Source organism: Crinia signifera, chromosome 2, assembly GCF_055691185.1.
Source record: "Crinia signifera chromosome 2, ASM5569118v1, whole genome shotgun sequence".
NCBI classification, from domain to species: Eukaryota; Metazoa; Chordata; class Amphibia; order Anura; family Myobatrachidae; genus Crinia; species Crinia signifera.
The window spans coordinates 283,966,461-283,987,774 of record NC_139218.1 but is presented as its reverse complement, the minus strand read 5'-3'; the positions used below and the strand labels follow the sequence as shown (position 1 = coordinate 283,987,774).

The following is a 21,314-nucleotide window of genomic DNA, read 5'->3' as shown; positions in this document are numbered from 1 at the left end:
CCTTGCGGGGTGCGCTGCGCACGCCACGCTTCGGGCACACTATCTAAAATGGACTCCACGCCGAAGTGGATAGTGGGGGTATGAAAAGGTCGGAGGACGCGTACCACCGCCCCTCGCGGGCTCGCAGTGCTCGCCACGCTTCGGGATGGCGTTGATACTGGGGGTGGCGTGGGGGTGCTTTTAACATTGTAAGCACCCATTACGGTGCTTATACAATTAATAATCTTATAAGGGGGGGCATTTAACATTGAAAACACCCATTAGGGTGCTTATACAATTTAAAGGACATCGGGTGCCATCGTGTAACATTGCATCGCATTGTAAGGCTTATGGTATGCGATGCGATGGGCGCCGTACTAGGAAACAAGTACCGTTGTTTTATATGCAGACTGTTTGACATGCTGTGTGTAGAGGAGCTATTAGTCTGGCAGCAGAGGGAATTTTTAATCCCTAATTTAAAGATGTATGCTAACTAGATGGTGTGGTAATTTGGGGGGAGGGAAAGAGGTGGCAACAGCCAGCTTTACAGAAAACAGGAGTGTTGGGGCCAATAGATGTCTTTCCACACAGCTGTAATGGCCCTGGTGGCGTGATAACTCTAGCCATACCACGTAACCTAAGGGTTACTTAGATGACCAGTGTCCTTGCAGATGATCTTAAGATGTGTCTTCAGGTGTAGTAGCAGTTTAGAGAAATTGGCAGCAGTCATCTACTGTATGTATACAACCTTCAGCTGCATTTGTATATTGTTGCACAGCCACTGCATACAAAGACACACAAGTTGTGCATTAGCAGCCATCTCTGAATCTAGCCCTTAGTAGGTCAGTTTGGTTAATGTGGCTCCAATAATCAGAGCTGTTAAAATGAATGACCACATTCCCATGCTCCTTAAGTACTATTTAATAAGTTGAATAGTTGAGAATAAGGTTGAAAATCCAGAACATCACTTGTCTGATCATTTTTATACGAACGGTTTTGCTTGTATATTTAACGGCACCATAAATTACATAATATGCTGTAGCTCTTGGATTGGTAGCTAAATATCATTGTTGCCAGTTATCGTTTTAGGTGGGTCATTTATTCAGGTTTATATCCGTTCAAATGATATACCTAGTACTGGGGCTTCTGGCTAATATTTTAATTGGCACCGTTGTTAATTGTCTGAATGCTTTAAGGACAGGTAAGTCTGGCATACAATATGGCTGCTGACTAATAAGTAAAGTAATCACTGAGCAACATACAGTAGTAAGCATAGCATATGATGTAATCCCTATTTTATGTACTTTTGTTTGTTGTGTGTGTGTGTGTGTGTGTGTGTGTGTGTGTGTGTCTGTGTCTGTGTCTGTACAGGTAATTGGTTATTGTTACTGAACTGCACGCACAAGCCTGTATATCTGTGTACACTATTCTTAGCTGTTCTCTATAGAGATGTGTGAAACTATAATGCAAAACAGCCAACACCATTTCCTCATGCCACACTTTGGGCCTAATTTAAGGTTGGATCTCATAAGTTATAGATGCTGCACTTTCCTGATTATCTGTAAGCTGCGCACGTGCACGACCCGTTCTGCACTCACATCACTATAATGTGAACGCCTTTGCCCTATTGACAGGCCATTTTGTACCGTTAGCCAACCAGAATGGCTGCCGGTACACGAGCTCTAATTTGCTCACCAGCCTGTGCTACATTGGCCGCCGGCATCCTGCATTGAAGAAGCTTGTGCTTCGGGACCTGCAGCAGGAATCTGGTGGTAAGTGAAGGGGGTGTCCGGACTGGAAATCAGTCACGGGCCTCAAAATTCCTAGTGGCAGCCCTGATTGCAAATGCAGGCAGGAGGTGGTATGCACCTTCTCCTGCATTTGCATTGCTAAGGATTGCATATCTTAAGCTGCTGCGACAAGCTTAGCATGTACAATCCTTACTGATTTAGGCACTTTATACTTTTTACATAAGCCAAGATTGTCACAAAATATCTTTATAATGCAGTGCCATTAGCGTAAACCTATGCATACTGGGTACTGTCAGCTGAAAAATGCATCATTTTGGATGTTTGCCAAATTATTACTCCTGATTGGATCGTATTTAAACAAGACAAATACACAACGTTAACCTTCAAGCACATCTCCAGTCGGTGAATTCATGGTTTACATTTGGTGGAGAAAGTGACGTTATTTATGTCTGAAAACTGCACAAGCATGAAAGCAGTTGCTGTAATATTAGGTCTGTGGAAACTTCCATCGAGTAATGAAAGACTAACAAAGTCCTCATACGTAGGTTGTATGTGGAAAGCTAACCTGTGTACACTATGTTTATACATTTGTCGCTTTATTACTTAATGCTGGTTTTTATTTAAGATGTCCTATATTTTCTCATATTCCATTTACTTATGTTTTTTATACCTTTGTTTGACAGAGATTTCCTACAGACAAAGCCTACTTTATTGCAAAGGAGGTTTCAACTACAGAGTGCACCTACCTAAAGGACCTTGAAGTCATTACAGTGGTAAATTCTTTAATTATTCTATCTGATAACAACTCAGATGTGTTGTTCAAGAGATTGCAGTCTCACCTACCACCTGTCCCGATTCATGGACTTAACAAGAGTGTGTTGTTTACACACAAGTCGGCAACATTTAACCTTAAATATGGTGTTTCCGGGGCATTCAGTGTGAGGTTGGAGTGAATCAGGGACTAGCTTATATTTACCCCCAATTTCACATATCTATATAGTTATATAAGCCACCGTACAATGCAATGGTGTGGCCCCCAGAGCCCTGTACCCTTGCATTTCCCTACATCTAAAGGAAAGCACTTTGATGCTTTAGTGGTGAATCTGCAGGCAGTCAGGGGTGGTTAGTTGGTGCTGGCTGCCATCATCCTCCCTAGCCCCTCTGCAAATGATCCCGCTACTCAGAGTCAGTCCTAGTCATACTGCAGGTTGTAAATTCTAGGTTACTTAACATTACTGTGCATGTATAAGTGTTAGCAATTCCAAGCATTTTATGTATGAACCGTATGTGAAGATTTTGTCTTCCTCTCTCGTCCAGTGGTTCCAGAATGCAGTAAACAAAGATGACTCCATGCCAGAACAACTGAAAAATCAAATGTTCTCCAATTTTGACCCATTACACAAATTCCACTCCAGTTTCCTAAAGGAGGTTGATCAGAGACTTACTGTTTGGTAAGACTTGTTTGCTTCTATTTATATCTGTCTTAGTATTACCCCAGAAAATAATGGTTATGTTATAGCGTATCGACAGTGTCTAGATTGACCATGTTTAGTCGACAGCGGCTAGATCAACAGGAACTAAAGTTAGATGCAATCGTCAGGTGGAAGGGAGTGTGATCGGCAGTCACAGGGGTTGACATGAGTTTTATCTGGTGGCTATTTCACCATAGTTATACCTGCACACCATGTAAGTGTACCATGTCCCCTCACATGACTCTTGGCTCGCCATGCTTCGGGCACACTATTATAATCTAATGCTATGCCCACTTGGATGAAGTATGAACCAAGTCGGTCTAAAGCAAAAATATGGTGAAATCCTCATGACAAGTATCTGCCGATCACGTTCCTGTCGACCTAACACTGTGTCTAACTTTCGTTAGTGTTGATTTAGACATTGTCGACTATCTTTAGCCATCTAAATAGATGCGTTTGACTAGGCGTGGTCCACCATAATAACATGGTCAATTTTAGACAGTCGATCGGATACAGAAACAACGCAAAGTTATACCAAATGAGTTGTATGACTGTATTTTCACACAAAACTGTGATTGTGAAGTCTCAAAGTGGGTCCTTTATTTCTAGTTCCATTTCGCAAGATGACAATATGAATGTTGGTTTGCAATGCTCCATTGGTTTTAATGGTCATTTTGTGCGCATACCAAATATAAACAAGATTCAGGAAGAGTTCACATATATAGAATCCCATTGATTAGCATTATTTAAAGTTACAGCTCGAGAACGGTTTATTTAGGAAAAATTTTCTTGCTAGTTATGTAGGAATTTCTCTGTATACAGATCTTGTGTGTTTATAATAATTTATTAAATATACAATTACTTTACATTTTAAAGTGTAATGCCTTTAAGTTTGACATGTGTAATGTTACATGATCTATTATAAGCTGTTGTACTGTGACAGGGAATGCTGTTGCAAGGCCCATGAAGTAACTCAGCACCACCAAGTGGCGTCTTTTTGTATAACCAAGGGATTTATAAAAAAAAAAAAAATACTATTTTTAATAGGTCTATGAATTAATATTGCTTTGTGTTCTGTCAGGGAAGGAAGGTCCAATTCGCATATGAAAGCTGATAATCAGAAAATTGGTGATGTGATGCTGAAGAACATTCAGGGTTTAAAGGTACTTTGGAAAGCCTTCCATCTTTTAGCAACCAAACAACCCCTTCAGTTTTGCCCTTGGTAATAAGTAAATACCATACGATAGAACTTACTCAATAATTCAGCCACTGATAAGATTGTACATATGTTTAAGTATAATGTGTATTGTATTATGTACTGTTTGTTTTTTAATTTACTAAAACAGCTTTTTGGAGTATTCATTGTCCAAAACAAGATGTGGGCAATTCAACTATCAACAAAAGCCAAATCCAATGTATTGAATGATACAGTATGTGGCATACTTTGTGAATTTGATAACTACATTACTGCAACTTAGGTTTTCCAAACAGTGATTGCAAGTAGCATGAATAATTAAAAGGCCCAAAGGAGAAAAATCATTAAAGGGTTTTCAGTGACCTTTGCTTAAGAGAGATCAAAGAGAGGTAATCCTTAAAATACCAGTTACAGAGTGGAGTTATGTTATCTCAAGCCCTTTGTGGTTGTGTCCCCTATAACCTCATGACTATCTGCACATCTTGTCTCAAGTGGCCATTTCAACAATGGTTTGTTCTACCCAATGATGTCCGTGTTTGAATAGGATTAGTTCAGTTAATAGTATGTGATCTTCATTAAAAAAAAACTTTTTGACGTAAGCCTAATATGCCACTGCTAGAACATGCATAACGCAACTATGCAGTGGTGGTTTTTACCAAGCTGGATGCAGAATACATTAGTGAGGGGTAGGATTTGAGAGCTGTTATGGGGCCTACACACAGTGCGCTCCCTGTATAGGGACCATATCGATGAACAGCCCGCACATCGCTAGTAATATCGTCCGGCAGGGCCAATATTCTCACTGGGGAACACTGGCCGCTCAGCACATAGCCTGACACATCGCTGTGTGCTGAGCGATCTTGCTGAGTGTTCTGATGATCTAACATTGCTATTGTTATCTAACATTGCTCAGAACGCTCATCAGCAAATCTCCCTGTGTGTAGGCCCTTTGGACTAATGGTATTACATAACGTTTACTGCAGCACATCCTGAGACTGAACCCAGATAAAACAGAAGTCCTGATGATAAATCACAGGACAAGACGGCAGAATAGCCAACTGACAGGTCTTACGCTGGGGGGCACAGCACTAAAAAACTCTGACCATGTGCGGAATCTTGGTGTTGTCCTGGATAGTGGCCTGACACTTAAACATCAGGTGTCAGCCACAATCAAATCCTCATTCTTTCATCTGAGAAACATAGCCAGAATCAAGCACTTAATTCCCTCAGAAGACCTGCCTAAAGTCATACATGCATTTATATCATCACGACCAGACTACTGCAATGTTCTCTACCTGGGTCTTCCAGCAAAAGAATTGCACCGCTTGCAGCTGGTACAAAATGCAGCCCCCAGACTATTAACTAACCAGCCCCGCTCCAGCCACATAACTCCCATTCTCTATGCCCTTCACTGGCTACCTGTAAAATGGCAAATCGTTTTCAATATTGGCTTACTCACTTTCAAGGCCCTACGTGACCAGGGCCCAAGGTACCTGCAGCAGCTGCTGATCCCTGTCCTACTGTCCTACTCAATTACTACCATCCACTGAAAAAGGATGACTACCAGTACCCTGTACCAGTCTCCCTGAATTCATCTGGGGGTTGAGCTTTTAACTTTGCTGCTCCAACTCTGTGGAACTCTCATCCTCGCACAGTGCGAGAAGCCCTCACTGTGGAATACTTTAAAAATAGACTAAAGACATACTTATTTACTCAAGCATTTCACTGACATCCACTGTTAAGCTTGTTTTGTATTTCAAGCTGTAAAGACAATGGTGAAACACTTTGAGTCCTATTGGGAGAAAAGCGATCTATAAATATCATCATTATTATTATTATTATTATTATTATTATTATTATCATCATCTACTTTATACAGGTTGCTTTAAAAAAAACAACACTGTAGGTACGATCACCCTGGATGACAATAGAATAGTGCTCAGAGCATTGTAGACACACTGAAAGAAAAAGTTATCCAATACTCTCACATTAGTAACAGTGAGTGAAACAACCCCCCCCCCCCCCCCCCCCCCCCCTCTATATTTAGATAGTTTTTGTAGGTCAAGACCGTGAGAAAGTCCAGTGCTAAGAATAGAAAGATGTTCCTTCATTATTGCGGGAGATTGTTTGCACTCCAGTCACGTTTATTTTATTATTTTGTTAGTATTTTCCTTGGAAGGGGGAAGCATCTTTATATTTGTGGAATCAAAACTCCTGGGATGCAGTTGGCAGGTTGACAATAAATAAGTCGACAGTCAATAGGTCAACCACTATTATTCGACAAGCCATAGGTCAACACAGGAAAAAGGTTGTCCTGGTCAAAAGGTCGATGCATACAGTAAATAGACATGTGAAAGGTCACATGAGATTTTAAAAAAAATTCCCATACTTAACTATCCAAGTGTACAGAGGGGGAGGCTATAATAGTGTGCCGAGCATACCAGTACACTTATACGGTGTCCAAGTTGACATAGACACAAAACCGTGGAAATGCATGGCGGCTTTTTCCTTGCGTTGGCCTTTTGACCCTTCTAAAATAAGCCGCGTCGCCCTTAATATAGTTGACCCTATGACCCATACCGTCCCTCCTTGGGAACACAGCACTGATGCCAACTGGCCCAGGACTGGTTTAAATGGTGAAATCCCCCACATGGCTCTCTCCTCTATTGTTCCACCAATCCTGGTTGGTAAAGTTCACTGGAAATCAGGAACCTATGCTTTGTCTTACAAATTTATTATTACCAGCCTATTACCAGCCTAGGCTTCAAGGTTTAATGCACGTTATGAATGTTGAGGGCCGTCCCACGCCGTGTTTGTGTGGTTTTTTTTTTTTGCTTTGGTTATAATTTAGCAATTCAGCCATTTATTTAATTTTTTTTTCGATTAAAAAGAGAAAGCATGTACAGATTCTAGGGATCTAGGTATTGCAGTGTACGAAAGAAATTTAGAGATTTAATTGACTAGTCTAGGGCATGTACATTGCTTGTTTGGCGGGTGTACCCCACACTTGGCAACTGGGCTGCTCTCTTTGGATCTTCAGTTGCAAAACTGGTAACTGGTAGCTACAGGAGGCTTTCCCACACTTATGGGCGGAAAGGGAGTGCCATCTGCTTTTGGGAAGCCCCCTGGCCTTTCCAGGAGAGTAGGCAAGTGTTGGCTATGTGAGCTTTGAAAACGTATATACTCTAACCATCTTCGCATCACTCGTCTTCTGTTACATCTTTTATGCTGGGAGTAAATGTCTTTTGAATTACATATTATTTGTTCAATAAACCTCTATTTGCTTCAAGATGCTGGCATGGCATCTACTCACATTCTGCGACAACCAGAGTAGCACAAAATGCTACTCTGTTCTTTGCCTGTTCTGGGTTGAGCCAGTGCCTCCTGCTCAAGCCCTCTGCCAGCTCCTTAGAACGTACTAGTCCATAGTGAGTGACCAGTTATGAATTAGATAACACCAACCAGGAGGTGGTTGCTGCAATGTGGTAGGTGCCTGCGAGATGCTCTTCTAGATGGCAGTGTGGAACAAGCCATTCCAGGTGCTGATGTAGCAGTCTGCTGGTTACAGCAAGTAACTCGGCCATGATACAGGGGGAGGTGTAAGTAACACGTTTTTACTAAGGGTGAGAGGTAATCCCTAGGAGTGGTGAAGTAAGCACATTCAGATTGTTTAGCCATGCATAACCTCCTCTAAGTACAATACATCTGTGATCTCCTAGCAGAGTGAAATCTCCCAATCAAGATGATCTTCTTAGTAATTCTGGGGTCTCAATATTTTTAGTGGACAATAATTTTGGTTCCAGCCTGTGGATTCTTGTTGGGATGAGGCAGCAATTTGGTCAGCAAAACAAACTATTAATAAATTTACTCCATACTATTGAATTCTTATTTTGTTAAAATAAAATAGACCTTCATCGTTTGTTTATTACTTACATTTTATCACTTATGTCCGTACGATATAGGTTAACTACTTCAAAGATACAATCACTATTGACTTGTGTCTAGGCCAGATCAGGTATCCCCTGACAGAATGAGAATTAGAGGTGAAAATTTATACTGGATACTATGTGACATTAGAGTATATATTTGGTATTTGGAATCTGTACCAACCTCAATCCCAGAAAATGTACATATCAAAGTTATTTGATTGTCATTTAATTTCCTTTTTTCGCAATTTAACAACATGATTACATAGGGACAATGACTAAAATAGTCCATCAATTAATAAGTTTACATATATAATAGCATGTTGGTAAATCCATAGTGACTGCTATCAACCTGTGTGTTGCTGGAACTGGGATCTACTTCAGCTTGAGTGAAGAACAATAGGATCTGATGCAGTTTAGCCTATTGAGTCCATGATCCTGTGATTTTGATCTCCTGCTGGTCCCTAAGATCTTGGGGTTTTATGGTTGCTTTTCCCAATAAACCATCCCAGTGCTGTGGAATTATATTCCCAGTTTGTGTTCTTTTCTAATACTTCTTTTTCCTAAATGAAATATTTTGGATTTTTTTTCAGCAATTCACCTGTAACCTTCAGAAGCATTATGAGTTGTTGATGGAGCTTGAGAAGGCAATTAAAACCTCCCGCAAGCTGGATATTTTGTGCAGGGACTTTGAACAGGAGAAGGTTTGCTACCTGCCTCTGAACATGTTCCTCCTGCAGCCTTTGCACAGACTCATGCACTACAAACAAATCATGGAAAGGCTTTGCAAACACTACTCCCCAAATCACGTGGATTTCCGCGACACTCGAGGTAACATGCTACGGTCTGTTTGCTATAATGAGGACTATGGGCAGAAACATAATCAGTGGGATGGCTGGTATTTATTTCTGGAGATAGACATTTACACTACTAGCCTGATAACCTAAATATATTTAACATTTAAGTGGATAACTTACGTTCACATATTTCATGACTGCACCTGAACATACCGTAACAAATTCTATATGAGGAGACCTAATTTTTTCTTCACGAGGTCCTGGTCCCTAGTACAGTGATATACTGCCCACAACATAGTTTCCGGTGCACAGGTACCCTGTAAGAAATGTACATTTCTCTATTACTGGATAAGAGAAAAACTTCCATATAGCTACATGTACATTAACTTCTTGAAGGATAGGCATGCTCACAGTATTTAGATAAGTCTGTAAACACCATCTGAAATACTATACTATATACATTTAATCTGAGTGAGCATAGCATTAGTGGTCTTAAAGATAGTCATCTGTTGACACCGAAGATTACGGCAGGGTCCATGGACAAGACACTGGATTCAAGAATCGCATGAACCAAACATACAGACTATCTTGTGTATTGAGTATTGTAATAAAAGTACCATTATCTTACATGGCTTAAAAAATCCTTAATAAAATGTTTTTGAAAAACAATTATAATAACGTTGTGTCTGCAAATCTATGACATCATGCTAGACACTGTTACTGGTTGAGGCTCACGGGAGAATTGGGTCCGACTTGTCCTAAGGACAAGTCGGCCTAATGTATGGGGGCCTTTATAGTGTGCAGTAACTGTTCTATAATCTGAAGGATATTCTAATTGCTTAGAAGTTGCGTGGTTATGGATGGGCTCAGTGCAAGCTCAGGACACACATCTCCACTTACCAGTAACAGGGTGCATTCTTTTCTTAATGATGATGCATATATTCTTTAAACATATGATCATCACTGGTGTATTTTATTTTTCTTTATACTGCAGGTGACCTGTCTGCTTACACTAGTTTGGGGAATGAGTACTAGAATTACCTTTTTCGAAAATAATTTCTGGGAGAAGGCATAAAGCATCTGATTTTCTTTTCCCCAGCGGCTCTTGCAGAGATCTCAGAAATGGTCGCCCAACTTCACGGGACAATGATAAAGATGGAAAATTTTCAGAAACTGCAGGAGCTTCGGAAGGATCTGACGGGCATTGACAATCTGATTCTACCAGGAAGGGTAAGACCAGCAATCAACTGGTATTGTTCAGTCTTCCTTCTGAAAGTCCTGCCATCTTCTATGCAATTTTATGGTAAACTCAGATTTCATAAAAAAAAAATTATCCTATACATTTCCTTTTAAAACCTCTGTATAATGTCCATTACAGTGGGCAGCAGTTCAGCCGGGATACGGTACTATGTCTACACCACTAGGTCGACACAAGCATTAGGTTTACATGGGGAAGGCCGACAGGCAGTATTTCATGCCCTACCATCCACTAGGGAGTGGTGGGAGAATAAAATAGCGTGCCAAACATAGCGAGGCACCATGCACTTTTTCAGTGCCCAGGTCGACTGTGTCAATATTTGGGTAAAAAAAAAAAAAAGTGAAAACCCCACATTGACTGTCAACCTAATGACCCTGTCAACCTAACCCCGTGTCGACCTAATGCTTGTCGACCTAGTTACTGTCTATCCAATGATCCATACCTGTTCAGCTACAGCTGTATCAGCTAGCTCCACTCCCGTGTGCTGCTTTTACATTACGCTCTCCTATTGGCTCATCCACACAAGTTGGTTTCCAAATGGCGCACACTGTGGTAACTATGGGTCAGCAATGAAATGCACAACATAAACATAACTTCACAAGATGGATGCATGCAGCGGTTTCTTCTAGTCCTTTCCATGCATGTGCTCTAGTTGTGTGGATGAGCCCCTGTCACCGCCATTCACAATAGTGCAGATATTGGCAGTCGGGGAACATTATGACACATCTATGTAATGCTGGTCACAGATGCTCTTATAGCAACTGCTGTATAAAGTAATTGGTGCGATATCACGGCAATAAAGGAAAACAATCATTATGCCTAGTAAGGATTATTTACAATCAATTGGATCTCTGTCAGATATTTTGGTCAATTTAATCAGAACATCGCTGCTAGGTATGAAACCAATTACCAACCACACTAACTGGGCACACAGCAAAGTGACCTTAAACCTATAGTATTTACTGAGCATGATATCTGTAACACTTGTTTCATAATCTATTCCAGGAGTTCATCAGGCTTGGAAGTTTAAGCAAGTTATCTGGAAAGGGCCTGCAGCAACGTATGTTTTTCTTGGTAAGTAGTAATGACTACCTTGAAAATATGTACAGTATGTATTTGTATATATTGCATAATACCAGGCTTACAGCTCTACAGCCTGCCAAGATAGAATATTTAGTATACGTCTATTCGGTTTCCATGTTTAAATTGACCAGTGTAAATGAATGTGTGATGTCACATAAGCTGGTCTTGGTTACAATGTATTTGTCTCCCTTTGCTGAACGTATAACATCCTCATTTAAAGCACCATATTATATTGCTGAGCCCAGACATTTGTACAGTATATTAACAGATAAGCATTGCTCAATATAAGGAGGAATAAAGGTGCATTCTCTCTCTCTCTTGCAGTTTAATGACGTGTTGCTGTACACAAGCAGAGGGCTGACCTCATCTAATCAGTTTAAAGTGCATGGACAGCTGCCACTGTTCAACATGACGGTGCGTAGTCCTCTCATCCTGCTGGTTACAGCGTTGGCCTGAAGTACTGTAATCTACACAGAAATGTCATTTAGGCATTGCTTTCATATATAATCTGCAGATTTGTTTTAGAAATGCACATTATTTACACAGGAAACTACAAAGCCAACATTTTCTTATGTAATGTTTGGTAACGTGAAGCTTATGCTACGTAACATATACAACTTATATCCTGTGCTGTTCTTGCTCTTCAGGTAGAAGAAAGTGACGAAGAATGGGGAGTATCCCACTGCCTTACTTTAAGGAGTCAGAACCAAGCTATAGTTGTGGCAGCCAGGTACATTGCAATCAAATGGTCTGTTCTAAAATTCAACAGTACATGTGCCCAGGCTTAAGGCGGCAGAGGCACAAGGACATTTATATTTGTTTTCCCAGTTATTTAAAAATTTACTATTTGCATAAGATTACCATTTACATTAGTTAGATTTAGTTCCATGTCAGGGCAGAAAATGGAATTATAAATCTTGACACGGGTGATGATTTATTTTGTACTAGATGCTTTAAGACCAGGGTGGCAAAACCTGTCCTCAAGATCTACCAACAGTTCATGTTTTTCAAGCCACCTGTGGTTCTATAGTAGGAATGAATGCAGCATGTTTGATAATGTGACAGTTCGTAATGACTGCAGCTGTGCACCAGCTAGGATATTTGGGAAAACGTGGACCGCTGGTAGATCTCGAGGACCAGCACTGCTTTAAGACCACTTTATTTTATGAACCACCAACCGTTCCTGTTTTCCAGATCAGCCGTGGATCATTTAAAATGTGTTAAGAGTTTTTAATGAATTCACCTGTGCACCAGCTAGGAGAAATGGAAAACATGAACTGTTAGGGGCTCCGAGGACTAATTTTGAGAACCCAATAAATGTGTTGCTTATCAATTAGTGACCCCATCACATAGCATTTGTTTTGTATAGGACTCTTCCAAACAAATTCTTAAATGGATACAAATTAAAAATTAAAACAAACATTAGAATACATGTAGTGTGTGTGTGTGTGTGTGGGGGGGGGGGGGTTAACAACGCTTGCAGAGAGATGAACAATGTCTCAGCTCCTGTAAGTTTTTAGCTTCAAAAGTGATAAAATGGAGAGTGATAAACAGCCAGCCAATCAGCTCATACCTGCCATGTCACAGACTGTGTTTGAAACATGTCAGGTAGGAGCTGATTGGCTGGCTGTTTATCACTCTCCATTTTATCACTTTTGAAGCTTAGAGAAACTGGCCCATAGCCTGTAAAGTGATTTTTGGAGGTAATTGCATAGTACTTTAACTCTTTCCAAACTTATCCACCATAAAGTGTAGAATTGTGTTCTACTATTTGGAATTTGTGGTGTTTACCTTCTAGCATATGACATTGTGGAGATAACACAATGAGGGCTTCCACGTTATTGGTGTATTTATGTTTTCTCTTTATATCTGGTTATGGGCCCAATTCACAGATCGAGCAATTATCGAATGACTGCACATGCGCACGGATCATAGTGCTGAATAGCTGGTGAATGCAATTTGGCTAGAGGTTACGGAGTGGAAACTTGATGTTTTCAGGGAGTGTCTGGAAAAAAAGCAGGCTTGCCCAAGTGTTTTAAGGGAGGGTCTATGACGTCAGTGCCGGTGTCGACCAGCCTGTCTCTGGCCGGTGGCTATCTACTAGCAGTCATCTGTTATTTTGCAATAATTAGAAGGAAAAAAGCATTCAAGATAAAATCAAAGTACACATATAAAGCTTAATTTGAGGTATTTGAATGAAATGAAAAACCTGTCCTACACAAAAACAAGTATGTCTGTGTGCAGCCAATGTTGGAAACATTGTTCTTTTTGGGATATTCCCTTCTTAGTTCCCGGGCCGAAATGGAGAAATGGAGTGGAGATATTCAGATGGCTATTAACTTAGCAGAAAAAAGTGGTGGTCCTATCCCTGAGCTGTTGGCCAGCAGTCCCCCTGATGGCAGTAAGTAATCAGGCTCCAAACTGATCTACTCAAGTTTAATTCCATTCAGAAGTGTGCTTCCAGGTCTGCTACACTCTGCTTTTACAGTAAAGGGGAGTACACACGGGATTTAGGGGCAGATTTATTAAGCTCAGTTAAGTGATAAACTGTCTGGTTTTTATCACCGACCAATCAGCTCCTAACTGTGAAGTCACAAATGAATTTTTCAAACCAAGCCTGTAACTTCACAGTTAGGAGCTGATTGGCCGGTGATAAAAACCAGACCGTTTATTACTCAACCGAGCTTAATAAATCTGCCCCTGTGAGTAATCGAGTTGTAGTTAGCAGTCCGATATTAGACAGCTAACTAAATCCTGCCTTCCCCAGCCTCGGCCAAAATACTGTCTATTTGGCCGTGCGATAGTGATGCTGTGGGGCCACACATCGCGATTGCACGCTGTGTACACGGGGCAATTCTACTTAGCCCTCTAGGTGATTTTGACGATGTACTCAAAATTGCCTGCAATATCACCCAGTGTGCACACGGCTTAAGCCTAATTTGTACACAATGTGAACCCAAATTTTTTTTATTTGCCCCTAATTGGTTTAACCCCTTCCCGACATATGACGTACATTTACGACATATGCCGGTTGCGGGGGAATCAAGCCAGCTCACGGAGTGAGCTGGCTTGAAAGAGAGCAGGTAATGGCTGTATATTACAGCCAGGTACCTGCTCTCACGGACACGAGCGGCGAGTTCGCCGATCGTGGCTGCTTAACCCTTTAAGCACCGCGGGCAAAGCGCCCGCAGTGCTTAAATAGCTGATCGGAGGGGGGGCGCCTCGCATCGCCTACCCAAAAAAAAATAGCTAAAAGAGATCAGAAAGTCGCCCATATCCCATAATGGTATTAATTAAAAAGTACACTTCAGCCCGCAAAAAATGAGCCCTCACCCAGGTCCGTAGGTGGAAAAATATAAGCCGCAGAACATGGCGCAAATTCGAAAAACCGTAACATATTCTATTTTTTTTTTTAGTCGTAAAACGTAACAAAAACTATATAAGTTTGGTATCACCGGAATCGTAACGACCCATAGAATAAAGATAACCCATCATTTTAAACGAACTATGAACTCCAAAAAAACCGTAACCAGCGCAAAATTGTGGAATTGCGTTTTTTTTCCTTTTTACCCCACATTGAATTATTTCCTGATTCCCCAGAATATTATACGGTATAGTAAATGGTACCATTAAAAAGTACAACTTGTCCCGCAAAAAAAAAGCCCTCGTGTCTATATAGCCGGAAAATTAAAAAAGTTACGCTTATTTGAACGCGAGGAGGAAAAAAAAAAAAAGTTAAGAAAAAACGCCCCGTCGGGAAGGGGTTAAAATCTAGAATGCATGCTCCCACTTGTTAAAATAGATTCCTCCATCACCTGCCAGATAATTTCAATATTCCCATTCATAAATTGATTCTTAAGGTGCCCATACACGTAACAATTATTGTATACAATATTGCATCTCGGTTTTGCGATGAGATTAGATCTAGTACAAAAAGTATATGCTGCACATAGTTTTTGTACTAGATCTCATCGCAAAACCGAGATGCAATATTGTATACAATATTGCAGGGGTCCTCAAACTATTTGCTCTGGGACCCCATCAGACAATAAAAATAATTACGTGACCCCAGCAAGTTACTCAGCAGAAGGTCATCACATCACATGTGTAGTCAGCAGACAGCACATACATGGCAGCACAAGTGATGTGAGGAGTCTAAAATAACAGACAATTCAACAGATATTTCAGACTCCTTGAATCACTGACTGAGTTTAGAGAAGTCATCATGGAGTCGTGACCCCATGCTGAGAAGGTCGGGACCCACTTTGGGGTCAGGACCCACAGTTTGAGAACCGCTGCAATATTGTATACAATAATTGTAACATGTATAGGGCACCTTTTAATTGACAAGAAAACCGTTGAGAAGTTCCAGTCTACATACATCCTAATAAAACGTAAGCAATATTAAAACAAAGTGTAATGCAGGGTACATACCAGGACAAGGAGGGTCCGATCCCATCAATCTAGATCCAATTCCGACCGATTGGATGTAGATTGTGTTTTGATTGGGCCCTTTTCTGTCCTGATCCGATCCCGATCGGATGCATGGCCCCGCGGGTCGGTTGGTTGGTCGTTATTCAGATCCTACCTGCAGCAGGTAGGCTCTGGAAACAACCATACACCCGGGTACGGGTCGCGATCGGATCAGAACCGCCGTGCGCTCCGCGTGAGCGGGTCGGAGGAGACACTGACGACCCGCTCACGATGTGCATCGTGAGCGGGTCATCCTGGTGTGTACCGGGCATTAATGTCAGTTTCAAGGCACTTATCCCAAGTAGATTAGCTGGATACCACACTATGGGGAAGATGTATTGAGCCTAGAGAAGTGATAAAGTGGAAGGTAATAACACATGAGCCAATCGGCTTCTAATTGCGAAGCTACGGGCGGAGTTTGAAAAATGGCACATAGGAGCTGATTGGCTGCTGCATTATCACCTTAACTTGATCTTTTCTGTAGGCTTAATACAAAGATTGTCCAATAGTTGCAGTGATAATATTTGATCACATTCTCCCAAACACTGGAAAACAGAAGCAAAAAAAAAGCAATTTAAGTAATCAAACATTATAGCCTATTTTCTGGCTTTCAGGAGCAATATTGCTCCCATACATTACCAGATTTTCACTCCAACCAGAGAGATTGTACAGATAATCCTATGGTGTGTATCCAGAATTAGTAGGCCTGCCACTGCAGCAAGGTGCTTCTGCCTACCCCCTCTAATGGGCCGCTAGATGCTTACAGTATATAACCAAATTATTTCATTATTTAATGTTGGTCAGTGGTAAGAATTCCATTGTGATTTAGCCATGTAAGAAATTAAAATATGTGCCAGATACATCTTACAGCCAGTATTGTATACAAAGATCACCAAATAAGTGTTAATATTATTGCATCAATCCTGAAACTGAAATTGATCCGAGGTATTTTAACAAGTCTTTATATTTTGTCATGGTAATTTATGTGCCATGTACCTGAATACAAGCTGTTCTTACATCAGCCTCCTTGACCCTCCTCCACAATACTTTCTATTGGGATGACCTACATTTCCGGGCATTAATAAAAATGCTTTTAATGCAATCACAGCTTTATGCCAAATATGCAATAATTCTAGGATGCTTCTAAAATATTTAGGTATTTGTGAATTTTATTATCAGTCTTTGCATTTTGAATTGGCCTGGTCTTAAACTGGAACAAAAGTACAGTGTTGTAGATACGTATTTGTGTTGTTACTACTAAACCTGTTTTATTAACGTATAGAAACGTATAACGCAGATGATACAGGCTGTCAGGGTTCTGTCTGGCATTGTATAATGTATTCCGAGCTTGCTGATTTGCATACATTGCTGTATGTATAATTGGATTACTGTATCACTACAAACACTTAGCTAATCATATATCTATGACATTGCAGAGTCACCGGAGGAAGGCCCCACAGACCAGGAATCTGAGGACGATTTAACTTCTTCTCGCACTTCCCTAGAACGACAATCGCCCCATCGCGGAAACACTACAGTCCACGTGTGCTGGCACCGAAACACCAGCGTCTCCATGATTGACTTTAGCTTTGCTGTTGAGGTACCTTGCATTGTAACCCAGCACCCTAGTATAGAGCCACCTATTCTCTTTCTCTCTTGTGGTTAGTTTGGAAGATTCTCTATTGTTTTATCTTATGTTTACTCCCAGTCAATATAGTTTTATCAAGTATTGTTGATGGGGTCGACACGGCTTAGGTTGACACATGTAATAGGTCGACATGACTAAGGTCAACAGGGTCGGAAGCTTGACACAAGCATAAAGTCGACATGAGTTTCTCAAATTTTTTGTCCCGATTTTTCAACATACAGAGTAAGCGGCTGTCATCTTTGCAGGGGCTGGCGGTGGATTTTCACGCGCACGCATCCCCTTACAACGGGGCTCCGTAATTCTCAGTATGCAGTAAAATTTAAGAAACCATTTACAATGTTTACCTAGCTATAGCTAACTACTCCTAGTACCGCCACTGACCACTAAAGGCCAGTTGACAGACCAAATTACTCCTTTGAAACTGAAAGCCATTTTTGCAGGGACATTGATCTGTTTCAAACTTGCTGGATATGGAGAGAGAGGGTGCTGTGAAGACAGACTGGAGGTAGGAGATAGGGACTGGAGGTGGAGAGTTTGTGGGCTCACATTGTCACAGCTCAAAGTGAAAGTAAAAACTGTCACCGCTTAAAGTGAAAGGACATTGCAGAAGCCATCATTTTGATAGGCCTTTTACTAGGACAAAATAAACACCATGAAATGATGATAAATCGTGCAGATATTCCAGCAGGTGGCAGCAAATCCCCATTGTAGAAGAACGATCGTAATGATGAATTAGCATTTTAGTCCATTTTCTTCTTTTACTAGCCCTAAATAAATGAAATGACTGAGAAAGAGGAGTTTGGAAGTACTTGTTCATCTTTCAAACAGCATTTTTATTTCTAATTCATATGATTTTCATCAATTATGTTGGTCCTAAATGTCTGAGCTTTTCCAACTAATTTCTGTAGCACTTCCAGCATATACTCTACATCTGGGGTAGCCAACCCTAGTCCTCGAGAGCTACCAACAGTGCATGTTTTGCAGGTCTCCTCACAGAATCACAAGTGAAGTAATTAGCTCCATCTGTGTATCTTTTAAAATGTGTCAGTGATTAATGAGTGCAGCTGTGCAGCAGCTAGGTTGTCTGGAAAATGTGCACTGTTGGTAGCTCTCGAGGGCTAGGGTTGGCTACCACTGCTCTACATGAAGAAGCCTTTTTAAAATAAATGGGCTTATTGAAATGAATGGCCTTTTACAGCCCTGCTAATTATTCGAGAGAGTACTCAGGTCTCCCCTTTACCAACAGGGAGGCGGCATGTGATTGTCATGCAGCTCAGGGTAGTCCCAGTGAACATTTGGTAACCCCGAACATTGTGTTAGATGTGGGAGCTCTCCCTAATCTAGTCTGATATATGGGCCCCATTACTGTTTCTGCAAACTATCCCTTATAGGTCCTACCACGCTGCTACTTTTCTCACCTCTCTCTCATTGTATTGCAGTACATTTGCAACTAAATTTGTTACTTGCCACCACTATTTCCTAGTCTGTACATTCTTCCCTTCTCCATGGATAGGGAGATAAAACACACTACTTCATTTAAAAGAACCACAATGGTGAGCGTTACGCTGCTCATTTTAGTCAAACCTCAGTGCTCTGGGGTTGGAATTCTGCATCAATATCCTACTGCAGCTATAAATATTACCTGTTAAGTAGCGTGTCTGTGAGTGTCACCCGGCGCTGCTCCGGCGTCTGCGGGTCCAGGTTCCGGGACCCGGCCCCCTCTGACGTCGGGCCGTTGCCCGGCAACCACAAGACGCTGTCTCCCCGTGTCTGCCCGGAGCGCGTCAAGGCTGTGAAAAACAATAAGACCAACATAACAGTTAGTTGGAAGATTATGTGCACATAATCTTCCAACTAACTGTTATGTTGGTCTTATTGTGCAATACAGTGCAATATCTGCTTTTCTTTTTCCCACACCAGCACCACCTACTCTCTATGTCCAATCCCGATGAAAAGGCTATAAAGCCTTGAAACGTCGATATGATATGACATGGCAGTATTTTGCACATTGGATAAAAAACTTTCTTCCAAAAATCCGTGAGTGCCGCTTTTTTCCATTTGGCTTGTTTCCCCAAGTCAGACGGTCATTGGTTCACTGTATCTCCCTGAGAGGGCACCATGGTGAGTGACTTTATTGTCCGGAGTGCCGAGCGATCCAGGATATATATATATATATATATATATATATATATATATATATATATTTGTGGATACGGTTGGCACTCACTTTAAATCCAGCATCCGCCTGGGGTCGCACATCAGCAGTTCCTTGCAAAGGGCCACAAATACAATATATATATATAATTGTTTGACCTCATCAATGTGACTTGACTGAGCAAAGGTATTTTAGAATTTCATGTCAACCTTCCATTGATCAGTTTATCCGATCTTTAATGTTTCTTTCGTTACGCTTTTTTTTTATGTGATTCTTCCAACCCCAATCTCCACTTTGTTTAAATATCTGTCGTTTTTCCCCCAATGACAGAATCAGCTATCAGGGAACCTGCTTAGAAAGTTCAAGAACAGCAACGGATGGCAGAAACTTTGGGTGGTGTTCACAAATTTCTGCCTATTTTTCTACAAATCACACCAGGTAACCTGCTGGGATCGGGTCTTGTTTGTGTCAACGTTTAGCCCTATTATATTGCTAAGTGGGGTAATGGAATTCATTGATGACAGAAGTGACGGAGAAACTGTCATGTTGTCAGCATCTCACAGCTATGTCATTTTTTACTTCCATTTGTGGCCTAGTATATTTCTTGGGGATTATTGTGTACATTGCATTTCCAAAACCATAAATTGTGATAGGACCCAGAAACCATCGATAAGGATTAACTAAGTGATGGGTTCCTGGAACCCATGTAATTCTGAGCTTGGTGAGATCACTGAACCTGGCTGAGGAATTAACATCTATGGTTCATAGATGGGTAAATGCAGCCACTGCTGATCAAGTCAGGGTCTTATCCCAAACAGTGGTGCAAGCCAGTTTATTGACCTCATCTTTTCTCACCTTTTGTGGTGTGTTTTGGGGTGAAATTATATGAAAACTAAATAGAACAGAACTTGTCAGTGCTAGAACTGATAGCTATGCCCCCATGTTAGTGTGTTCACAGCTAAGGCATGTCACTCATAGCATGTGAGGCTGCTCCCCCATGTTAGTGTACTCACAGCCAACATATGTCACTGATAGCATGTGAGGCTGCTCCCCCATGTTTGTGTACTCACAGCCAACGTATGTCACTGATAGCATGGGAGGCTGCTCCCCCATGTTAGTGTACTCACAGCCAACGTATGTCACTGATAGCATGGGAGGCTGCTCCCCCATGTTAGTGTACTCACAGCCAACGTATGTCACTGATAGCATGGGAGGCTGCTCTCCCATGTTAGTGTACTCACAGCCAAGGCATGTCACTGATAAAGGGATTTTTGTAAGAACTTACCGTTCGAATCCCTTTCTCTGATATGGTCCTGGTGACACAGCTTCACATTGGGATGTAGGAGGGTCCGCAGGAGCCAGGCACCTATCCTAAAGCTTTTGGAGGGTAGGCTCCTCCCCTACTGCATCCCAGATTCCTCAGTTCAATCTTTCAAAGCCACTGGAATACATTAACTCAGTACAACGCCTGCACATATTATATGCACAATTTTAAATTTAACTTTTCAACCAATTATAACATGAAACATCATGAACACTGGCATACTTACTGAGCGTAAGGGAGGGATCGCTGTGTC

At 41.3% G+C, this 21,314-nt stretch overlaps 1 protein-coding gene across 4 annotated transcripts in view; it reads left to right on the top strand.

Moving 5' to 3' along the window:
* FARP1 (FERM, ARH/RhoGEF and pleckstrin domain protein 1) overlaps positions 1-21,314 on the top strand; it is a 176,907-nt gene that overhangs the window by 145,310 nt on the left and 10,283 nt on the right. For all 4 annotated transcript variants that reach the window (XM_083168766.1, XM_083168765.1, XM_083168764.1 and 1 more), the window contains exons 15-25: positions 2,414-2,503; positions 3,048-3,181; positions 4,284-4,365; positions 8,917-9,154; positions 10,220-10,350; positions 11,384-11,452; positions 11,786-11,875; positions 12,109-12,191; positions 13,750-13,862; positions 17,371-17,534; positions 20,068-20,175. In XM_083168766.1, coding sequence (XP_083024892.1) covers positions 2,414-2,503; positions 3,048-3,181; positions 4,284-4,365; positions 8,917-9,154; positions 10,220-10,350; positions 11,384-11,452; positions 11,786-11,875; positions 12,109-12,191; positions 13,750-13,862; positions 17,371-17,534; positions 20,068-20,175 — 1,302 coding nt within the window. The remainder of the gene's footprint in view (positions 1-2,413; positions 2,504-3,047; positions 3,182-4,283; positions 4,366-8,916; positions 9,155-10,219; positions 10,351-11,383; positions 11,453-11,785; positions 11,876-12,108; positions 12,192-13,749; positions 13,863-17,370; positions 17,535-20,067; positions 20,176-21,314) is intronic.